Source organism: Mya arenaria, chromosome 1 (assembly GCF_026914265.1).
Source record: "Mya arenaria isolate MELC-2E11 chromosome 1, ASM2691426v1".
NCBI classification, from domain to species: Eukaryota; Metazoa; Mollusca; class Bivalvia; order Myida; family Myidae; genus Mya; species Mya arenaria.
This window is the reverse complement of record NC_069122.1, coordinates 58,119,507-58,130,758: the sequence shown is the minus strand read 5'-3', so window position 1 is coordinate 58,130,758 and position 11,252 is coordinate 58,119,507. Positions and strand designations below refer to the sequence as shown.

At 33.8% G+C, this 11,252-nt stretch overlaps 1 protein-coding gene and 1 long non-coding RNA gene across 2 annotated transcripts; both read right to left on the bottom strand.

Moving 5' to 3' along the window:
- Positions 1-1,333: 1,333 nt before the first annotated feature.
- On the bottom strand, positions 1,334-3,518 carry LOC128240762 (uncharacterized). Its single transcript, XM_052957596.1, has 3 exons — positions 2,770-3,518; positions 1,841-2,001; positions 1,334-1,477 (listed from the first exon to the last, which is right to left on the bottom strand). The coding sequence occupies exons 1-3, from the start codon at positions 3,497-3,499 to the stop codon at positions 1,334-1,336; spliced, it is 1,035 nt and encodes a 344-aa protein (XP_052813556.1). The 5' UTR covers positions 3,500-3,518.
- A 4,490-nt stretch (positions 3,519-8,008) lies between these two features.
- Positions 8,009-11,007, bottom strand: LOC128237280 (uncharacterized). Its single transcript, XR_008261563.1, has 2 exons — positions 10,798-11,007; positions 8,009-10,049 (listed from the first exon to the last, which is right to left on the bottom strand). It is a non-coding gene; the product is annotated as an uncharacterized LOC128237280 (long non-coding RNA).
- Between the last annotated feature and the right edge of the window lie 245 nt (positions 11,008-11,252).

The following is an 11,252-nucleotide window of genomic DNA, read 5'->3' as shown; positions in this document are numbered from 1 at the left end:
CGGAATAAGCTTTGTAAATAACAAAATACATATGCTTTAATGTAAAAAGAATGCATCATTACTTCCATACATGCGTTGATGAATGAAAAATGATAAATGAAAAAATAAATAAAAAGAAACAATAGCAGATAGATTATCATTCACAGTCATATAAATAAACACACTAGTCGTCAAACGCAAATAATAGAAAACAAGAAACTGATCAAATTTCGATTCCAAAGACATTATTTAAATTGCAAAACTATATACTATATATGATATTTACAAATTATTATGCTCAAATGAACAATTATGTACTAGATCCAAACAGTAAATGTTATATTCACTGAAGTGTTTTGGTTAATCGCAATGTCCGTTTCGCTTTAACATCATGAAACGTGCGTTCAACTCTTTGCTTCCATAAACATTTATGTTTGCATCAGTTATAATGACTTTTGAAGTTGTCACAATTAGCAGATATGTATGTTCTGTCTATGTTCGTAACTAGCTTGCCTAATTCCTTCACAAACTGGCAACGACATATATAATCCTTGTTTCTTCCAACCTGTAACTGTGTCTTCTATCTCTTTGTAGTTCAACGCTCCCATCAGCATTGTAAACACTCGTACTCGTTGATGATTGGCATCATCGGCGCAGATAATTGCTCCACTATGACCGTTTTCAGCCATTCGTATGGGAAAAACACCATTTTGTTCCACATTATATTCCATGATGTCTTCTAGCAAAATAAGTTTTGCATCTGATGATCTTTCGTTGAAATCTTGAATAGCTATTTTTCCTCTTCTTGGTCCCGATTTCCAACTCCAGAAGAAAACAGGCATTTCCCCAACATCTGACTGCGGGCCGAATTTTTCGAGAATGCTGTCCATTTGCTCTCCGCTTAATGCTCGAAACCTTGTATTTCGTATATAGCCTGGCAACACTGTGGCAATCGACATGTCGTATATCCCTCGGGTTTGTCCCTTTAGTACATTCGCAAGAATGTGTTTCTTATTCCTGCTGTCGATAAAGAAGATGGTCTGTTTGATATCGGGGTCCGCGAAGTGTCTTGACAATAGAAGGAAGAGTTGCTGTTCGTCATTTCTTGCAAATCCACCAAGAGTGGCAAACCTAGCACTTGTATCACTATTGGTATTTTGCCGTGTTCGACGTCGTTCAAGAACTGCAGTCCTGGTATAGATTGTGTGCCCTTGACCTGTTTTATTTGCTGACAAACCATCCGTACCATTGCTATGGATAGTTTTTATTTTACTGCCGACCTGACACGATGACATCAGGGTTTTATCGAAGCGTCCGAAATTTACATAAATTTCATGAACGTGAAAAGTTTCCGCTACTTTTTTATGCGCTTTTGCAGTGAAAGTCTCCCTTCTTCAGATTGGCTGCATTCGATGAGATTAACGAATACTTCCAAGGTGTAATTCCGAAACCCACACCCATATATTCGTTTATCAACTGCATATATTGCCCTAGAAAGCTGCGGGAAATAAAAGGGAAATATTCATTTAAAAATGTGAACAGCTAGTATAGACACTTTTTTTGTGTTTACAATCAAATTGTCTTTGCAACGAGAGAAAGAGAGTTTAACGCCTGTATAATATGTACCGCAAGTGGCGAATGACCCATCTCTTCTTTTGTTAAATTGACATTGAACTTTAAATTACCTGCTTATGAAGACATCTTTAACATTGATAAATAATATAAAAAAATATTGAGCGCGCTTCATTCATTTGCATGCATGCTCGTATGTGTTAGTACTGTGCTATCATGAACACTTTAAAAACTGCTCAAATTGAACATCTTACAAACTTTTATAGAGCTTTATGTTAGCCAAACGTACCTCGCATGTGAGAGTAAGTAATTCCTTTTTAGGAAAAGGATTTTCGCTGTCGGGAATTCGACTTCTTCTGTATAACACAATCGCTTCATGCAATGTGTCCTTTATAAGATCGAGTTCCACTTGCATAGGTTCATCTTCGTAAGAGTTCCTAAACTTCTTGCCTGCAAATGAATAATCAAATGTTCATATATCTTTTTCGCGGTGTTTGATTGTTACTATTTAAACAATAGTTACGCTGTTAAAGTGCATTTACATGAGTGATACTATTAGTACATAGGATTGGCACTATTCATACATAGGATTGGCACTATTGGTACATGGGATTGGCACTATTGGTACATAGGATTGACACTATTTGTACATATGATTGGCACTATTGGTGCATGGGATTGGCACTATTGGTACATGGGATTGGCACTATTGGTACATGGGATTGGCACTATTGGTACATAGGATTGGCGCTATTGGTACATGGGATTTACATTAATGTTAGTTGTAAAGTTGTGTTGCCCGCAGCGAGATTTTCTTTTCGGTAATTTATTTTTTTCATTTCAAAACAACTACTTCCGTCTTCGCACGAGGCAGTTTTTCCTTCGGAAAACTACACGTTTTTCATGTAAAGACATTTAGTACCTATCGTTAGGGATGGCTCAGACATATGGACTAGTTTTCACATTACAAGTTTTCGTTTCAAGTGGTGAATGGAAAGGGTTTTTTTTATTAATTAAACGAAAATTTTAGAGTGAAATGGCTTGCAAAAACTTGCAATACTACAATATTGGTATTATTTCTATGGGAATGCATTAGTAACGATGAATGTGTCGAGAAATTATGTAAAAACATGATTACGGGTTGTGTGTAGTGTTTTATTTTATTTTTTCGCCGGTGTCATTCCATACCCGCTGTGCTATGTTATTCGTATCGTTTACCTGATCTTGTCCTAGACGTGCTAGGTTCACTGGCTTCACACTTACAGTTCACATCACGTTTTCGTTTCGATCCCATCATTTTACTTTGGTTTTGTTGTGTTGTTTGATCATCAACTGGGCCATTGTTATACACTTCAGAAAGTACTCGTTTGCAAGGAAAAGACGACTGCCTGTTCTGTCGGCATTCGTATAATGACCTTAAACGAATAATTGCTTCTTTGTGTCGGTATAAATATATCCTTTGTAAAACAGCAACAAATGTACCCAAAAAATCTTCAGACGTACAAACATCAAACGGTGTTTGATCTTTAACAACTCCTAAAAGAGATCTCTCGATAAGTTTTAGGTTACTTTTTTCGTCTCTAATAACAATTAATCCGTCTTCGAAATTTGATCCCAACTTGTTATCTAGAACGGCATCGAAAGATGCTACAGTAATGTCAAGTCTAGAATGTATCTTTTCAACATTCCTTTCCTTCAACATCTGTCTGAACGTTTTCAATTCAAACGTTGTACTGAATTCTTCTTTGATTTTGAAGTGAAAGATATCTTTTAAGCTATTTACTTCTTTGTTACCAAGAAAGTACACAAATATATCGCTAAAATCCTGATCCAGTTTATCCCTTAAGATAAACATGCATTTTTTGCCCAGTTGGACTGCTTGCTGCAGACCGGGATATTGGTTCATGATGGAACTGATTTTCAGTGAAACCGTAGTGACTCGCGTCATTTTTAATACTAGAAAACATTGAAGTCCAAATGGTGTTAATAACAATGCATCAAACGTTTTATATTAGACAAATTTCGAGAGCTAAATCAATTACACGCGATATTAAAGGAAAGAATAGTGAGACACTAATGGGTTACATGTTTATATACTTTTTAATTCTAAAATATGTTGACTAGTAAATCACTCCATTGGTTAAACTGTTATGATTTTTTTATCAGGGTGTCCACTTCGTGCCAATTATACACCAGCACTAAATTCACTCCGCCCATATTTCAAGTGTCAAGTTTTATTAACAGAATATCCAGAAGGCCATTGACAATGTGGACTATTGCATAAATTCAAACTGTTTACAGTTCACAGTTGATTCAAGGCATATATCATACGAAAATTTATAGCTTGGAAATATATACACCCTCTACGTTAATGGTGATGATCTCATATTTACGTATTTTAAAGATGCACTCTTACTCCCAAATCCATTGTACCACAATTAATACAATTGTTTTAATTTACCGAAAAGGATGAATAAATATGGAAAACAATGGTTCTTAGGATAGCGTGTTTAATTTGAAAGAAAGGTGCAAAAACACGGTATTTCTACTTTATTGGTCAATTGTTGACCCACTAGTCATTTAATATTTGTGCGTTTTTAGTTATTAAATACACGGTTATAATCTTGTTATCAGTTACTAATATTTTCCATAAATGCATTATTTAGTAAGTAGTTAAAAGGTTTATCACTCAAATTTTTTGTTTGATTTTACATACGAGTGTCACTTTAAGTAATTATTTATTGAATAAAAGACCATCAATTTAACATGTTTATTCAAATATGAAATTGTCCAACTTTTGAATGCTAATGCATATTTGATATTTTAGGTAAATTCCTTAAATATATGTTCATATACATGATAGCTACATAAATCTATTATATGCTAATCAATATCCGTACCTCCCTAAAATAGACCACTTATGCGAAACGAAAATAAAAAGTCTTAGGGAATTAACTAAAGCGGTAGATCTATTTTTACAAACCCGTCCTACATGAATCAAAGTAAATCGCTTTTATTTCAAAATGTTCACAATGTAGTTTTTCTCGTATGTAAACAATCCTGTCAGAACGAGTTTCAAGCAATATCGACTAAAGTATCGTTCTTCTTCTAGTTAATTTAACAAAGTAACAGGTACAGTTATTGAAGTTTAAAAGCTTTAGTAAAGAGTGGTCTTTTCCTATACTGAATTATTTATTTTGGTTGGGTCTTTCAACTTTTAACTGTTATTTTCAGATGCTTAGATACGCTTTTATGCGACTACAAAAGCAACACTATGTACACATACATATTTCAAATGAATTGGCAATGTGCCAAAAATATTAACACAATTCAAATTTTGTCCATTTTACAGGAGATTTTTATTTTATACATTTTATACATTTTAATTAACATCGTTTTTAAGGTTATCTAGCATAATTTTGCTATCGTCATCAACTGGAATGTTGGAAGTACCGCCATATTCATCGTCACAACAATAGTATATGGTATGATTCTAGTTCTGATATGAATAACTTCTGATTATATTTTTTGTATATTCATTATAAAATGACGGTGATCTAGGTATATACCGATTTCTTGGACCATTGCATCTTCTTTGGCGAATGCGTGTAACCATACAATCACATATTAATTTGTATGAAATAAGGTTGTTGCATGTGCATGTGCTGAAGGTCCCTTTGGCTGATATACATATCAATCATAGATAAACAATGATACAGATATATATAGTGAAGTTACTTGTAAAAATGATACTCAACATTGGATTTTCATCTGTCATAGTCAAAATGATAATAATTTTATATCAGCTTCGAAAATATTTCACCGATGTCGAATATATCAGATATCACTCTTAATCTTCCGTTGACACATTTTTCTCCTACCTTTTACGAAACAATTTTACTAAAATGTTAATTTGCATGGAGTCTACATCATGACTGGATATGTATGAAATGTGGTCGAAAAAGGTATTTGGATTGTATACCTAAACCAGTATATTGTATGACCACACAAATGACAATAAAACTGCTTTAAGTACATTTTTACTGAGTTCCATTTTAAATTATTGAAACCCCTTTATTTATAGTCGGGTGATATTGTGAAAAAATGTGCACATTAGGTTCAACTTTTGAAACTTTGATACACTTGCAGAAAAATATTAATATGATTGAAAAAAGCTCAGGACCCATTCTAGATTCATCCAATTTGTCCGTCAAAATTCAAGATGGCCGTCATTATCATAATTATGTTCAAATATAGTTGTGCTACTAGTGATATTAAATGACTACGTGTGCAAGGTTGCACCTAGAATAATTTTTGGACGCGATGATATGGTAATTGAGAATTGTTGTGAAGAACATAAGACATGATGGTAATATAATATTGTTAACGAACATGATATCGATAGGTTTTAATTTTCCTCTTATTTGTCTTACTATATCAGGCTACAGTGATTTAAGGACAATAGTAAGGAGATATGATGTGCGTTTCAAAATATTGAAAAACAAATCATACTTTTTTACCAGAAAAAATAACTGCAGGAATTCGCGTGTTTTGCTGTAGTTGTTATTATTCTAAAAATAAGAAGCAAGAATATGTTTAAGATGAAATAGGAGTGCAATAGCTTCTGTTTAAATGTATTTGAAAGTTAAGCATCCACTTTGATAGCATATGCGTCTTAAATAAAGACCAAATGGCTAACCTTTAAAACAAAATAGTTACATCGGACATAAACATCGTATTTCAAATATTTCAGTCCTATGTAGAGACAGTCTGTCGAGAAATTTGAAAAAAAAAACTCTTGTATTTAAACTATTTTCCTCCATTTTTATTTGTCAACTATAAACTGTTAACCCCTTCCAAATTCAAAATATCCCTGTGGCTAATGAAATTGCTGCGTTTACGAAATATTACGTCACCTCCGGACCACGGGTCACAAACGGTAAATAACGCCTTTGTTTTTTTTTTCGTTTATATGTACATATTTGCTTATAAGGTAAATTTTCCCTAGGGGTAAATTACCTCATATAAACGCAGCAATATACTTGCATAGGGGTTAATTTATACCCGAGGGTAAATTTCGTCATATAAACGCAACAATATAGTAAAGAGTAAAAAAGTGTAATATCAAAACTTGGAAACAACACTGTTCCGGCGATCACATTCGGGAGCATTTTTTTGGATAGCACCTATTTGTTTTCATAAAATCATTGAAAAGTAACTGAAAATATAGAGCAATTTATAACTTGCCCATTTCTACTGACCAGTGCCCAATAAGCAAATAGGCAAAAAAACTTCATTATTCACATGACATTGCAACGACATTGACCTTGACATCCCAAAATGTCAGTGATTTATCTTAACATAAAGCATAGTATGGAATATATACATGCCTTGTATTTAGATATACGTTTGATAGACATATATATATATATATATATATATATATATATATATATATATATATATATATATATATATATATATATATATATATATATATATATATAGCTAGCACACTTTCCATAAGATTCTTTGTCATTCCATCCGATCCCCGCAGAAAGAAAAACGTGGCTTGTTAATTTATTTTTCATATAAATATTGTTAAAGTAAGGCGAGATGGTGAACCTCTTTTCCAGATATTTACGGATCTAGTTTGCATTGCATTAGAAAGTGTTCTAAATTTCGGACATGTTTCGTAATACGGATAAAAGTAAATATCTCATATTCTTATATTTGATATAAAACGACAATTATGCGGATATGAGTCATTGCATATATACATATATTATTTGAATAACTTAACAGGTTAAACCGCAAACAAAAACCTGCTCAGCCCACTTCAAACCCACTGACTTCATGAAAACCCTGACAGTAATGAAATGTATTACAAAGGAGGCATGTCCATCTATGTTCAATTGACATCTTGTCTCCAACAAGGAAGCCTCCAACTCAAAGACTTCACCCTGCCAGGCGAAAGAGATTGAAAATGAGGTTACAAGTATAACTACTAATTTTATAAAACCTCTAAGACAATTGTGGTATGCTGTTAGAATAATCACTTCTTATATGTCTGTACCGATAGTAATTGCTAAGTTAATAATTACATTGAAATTGAATTTATATTTAAATAATAAAACCCAGATGTGATCATCCGGGTATATTTTATTTATTTATTACAATTCAGGTGTGGTTTCATTTTACTGAACTACAATAAATCATCAATATAATTGTTTGTATTGAACTATTCTTACATTTATGTATCCTATATATTTACAGTGACACAGGTGATGAATCACCAGCAATAGACATTAGTCCTCAACCCCAGTATAACACTGTACCTCTTAGCCATTCTAACCGTAATTTTGTTTGACTAAGGACCAACATGACGGTTTAAGCATAACTACATGTGCCAAGAGCATTAAGGTAGCACAACTATCAATTACAAAAACAGATGAGCTAAAAGCCAACGCTTCTTTAATTTAACACCTTGCTATATCGTAAATATGTAAACCAAATTTCAAGTGTTATGGTATGTAGAATCGTTCTAATGTATTTTCAAAAAGTTTACCTTAAAACAAAACAATATGATAACAAGTGTTGTTCATATAAATAGTGTCCAGTAATAACACATTTTATTTCATCTGATGATGTTTTTACACTAAAACAAAGCATTTCTCATTTATGATTCAGTTTACACTTGCAAAATTACATTTGCAATTAACAATAAATTAAAGGCAAAAGTTTGTTTACAATTTTACAATACACCATGTTTGGTATGTGAAGTAAAGTTTAAGATATATAGCAAAATATTCTTAAAAAGTTTAGATTTATTTATCTATGAAACATTAATTAATACATATTTCAGTTTATCTCAAAATTGGTCACAAACTCATCATATTGGTCATACATTTTACAGCAGACAACTGTTTATAAAACTCTTTTCCTGTGCTAAAATTGAACTAAAGTGCAGCTGATTTGGCACGAACGCTCGTCGGTACTTAAAATAGGACATAGCTAAAATAGGAGGACCATCAGAGTTATCTATCTTCGAGTGACTTTATATGTGCGTTTCGTTACTGACAACATGTGTAGTTGTTACATTGGAATATCTGAAACTGTTTTTAAGCTATGACCAACGTGATAACGTTTTGGCACAACGAAAGTCACTCCGAGGGATGCCTGGTTGATAATAATAGCCAGACGTTAGTTCTTCAAAAACATACAAGCTAAAAATCATGTTATCATACAGATGTTTGTATTCAATTTTACAGCAAAAATATTGCATTTGTTCAACCTTGTGTGTACAAGCATTTACACAATTTCTTCACATTTGGTCAAAGTAGAAAATACACGAATTTTATAACACTGACGACCACAACTTTCTGTCAAAATATATTCGCTCATTTTGCATGTCATTCTGCTTCCAAACACAAGAGTCCCCCAAGGTCAGTCCAGTCCACTAATTGTCCCATCACTTGAAGGTAATAAGCATGTGATTTCTTCAGGGAGTATGTCCCATCACCATTATGCTTTAGAAACTGGGCATCCTTATAACTTTTTCTCATTTGTCATTTCACCTCAAGCACACCGAAAGTTCTTACTTAAGGATCGTAATCAATCCGATCAGGTGAATTTCTGAGAAATCCAACAAGGATTTATTAAAAATCAGGGGTTTACATTTACATTTCTGTGTTTTCGGTATTCCAATACAGAATTACTTTCATTTTCAAGGCCATGCTTCATGCCCAGTGTTTGGACTTAAACGTTGATGATGTCAGTCTGTCATGTCTGAGTTTATGAATATATAGTTTATAGTTGTTTCTGGACAACCACTCTATTTCCTGGTCATATGCTCAACTTTCTCTGCTTGATTCTGGGAAACTTCGAGACCATCCATGAACAGATGTTCGTTTCCTTTTAGTTCTACATTATAAGGACAAGTCAAGTCATGGGTGGTCATTGGTAGCGCTGGATATTCTTTTTAATCATCAATACGAATAATTGTTCCGTCAGACTTCGTCTCTGGAAGTTGATAAGCCAGGCTATTTCCAACAAAAACATTACCAAAGGATATATGATATTTAGGTTTCCACAGCCTCAAATTTATCAGGCAGTACTTGGTGGAGAAGTTGAATGACATTGCTATGTAATGGTAAGATATGTTTTAGGCCAGTCATGAACTCCACATTAGGAAAGTTGCCACTAATCCGATTGTATAGTGAACTGTACACACATTGTTCTAACTGAATTCCTTATGATAATTTTAGCTTGATAAACTTCACTTCGGTCAGTGGTCTTGCCACTATGTAATGAATTTGAGGTGGAACCTGCCATAGCTGGGGACATGACGTTTTTTCGACACAAGGTCCGGACCGGCTTCCATCTTCAGTGTCTTGGAGTGGACTAGCTGGTATACCAGAGCTGCAACGTGTGCACATGAATATTTCCCAGCTGCACATGCACATGACTGCCTCTTAATGACCTTCGAGGAACGATATCTATAAGAACAATTTATTGCGTTTTGAAATAATCCAGTAACACATGTATTAAAATAGGCAGTTTCTGGAAACGCCATTTGAGGGGGCGTAACTAAGAGGCCCTACCCTTACATGTGTCCCCTTACCAAAAGTCATAATGTGTATGGGTACAAGTGCCAGGGTACTGACACGTACAGATCAGAGAAAATATGAGTTATCCTTGCTGTTGGTATAGCATCCTTGGTACTATCTCTAGCCACATATTTATTGAGTCTGTTACATTTGGTGCCGAAAGACGGGGCGTGGCTAGTGACCTGTGCATAAACAAATTCGTTAAACTTATATGGAGATTTCGGAGCATTTTCCTCTGATTTGACACCCTCTCTCGTTTACTTTTACTGGAAACAATCATGTGAATGTAACATCAAACTGATATATGATCATAACAAAATCATACTAAAAATATTGTGTTCACTTTACATTGTTAATAAATATCATATCAAAATAAAAACATGTTCTCTCTTTTACCCAGTCAGGTATACTGGCTCAGTCGATGAGTCATTATTTTTACGCACTGTTTACGTACATGTAGAGTTAACTTATCAACACAAAAAGATAAACACTACAAGAAAAAGCCGATATCAAACGCAATTCAAGTAAACAAGTTGTTTATATATATCCAACAATGATATTTATTGAAAAGATTACATGTCTTTGTTTATCTTTAACCTTTCTCGCATGTCTGGCTGCACTTGACATCGGAACTTACCTTCTACATTATGAACGTACGATCAATTGAATAATTTGTAGCCTTTGTCAAGATGTTTTCCAGGAACTTTGAATGTTTTTGAATAATTGTAACAACATCACTCATTAAAATATACGGAACATGACTCAAATTGGTCGTGCAGCCTGGATCGCGTAAAGCTGTTTGACAGTCACCATATTGAGTATCGATAATTCATGCGTTAAACGCCTCGTTTTGGATAGATTTTAAACGAGGAGTGAATAAGGCCAATAAAACTGGCGAAGTGTCTATTTTATGATTATCTATCATGATACGTAGATCTTTAACTCAGTGCCATTTGGTATGGACACTTTTAGAGAAGATCTTCTTACTGCCTCACTAATACATAACCAATTCATAGATATACAATTTGCATGTGGCGGATCCGTGGTCTACTGCTTAAACACTTGACTGTCAATCCATGGGTCGCATGTTCG

What these genes read in the sequence shown, in the direction of transcription:
- LOC128240762 (XM_052957596.1), bottom strand. Translation starts at nt 3,499, where the DNA reads ATGACGCGAGTCACTACGGTTTCACTGAAAATCAGTTCCATCATGAAC. An exon ending in CACGTCTAGGACAAGATCAG is followed by an intron (nt 2,002 to 2,769) that starts GTAAACGATACG and finishes ATTCATTTGCAG; the next exon opens with GCAAGAAGTTTAGGAACTCT. An exon ending in TACTTACTCTCACATGCGAG is followed by an intron (nt 1,478 to 1,840) that starts GTACGTTTGGCT and finishes TATTTCCCGCAG; the next exon opens with CTTTCTAGGGCAATATATGC.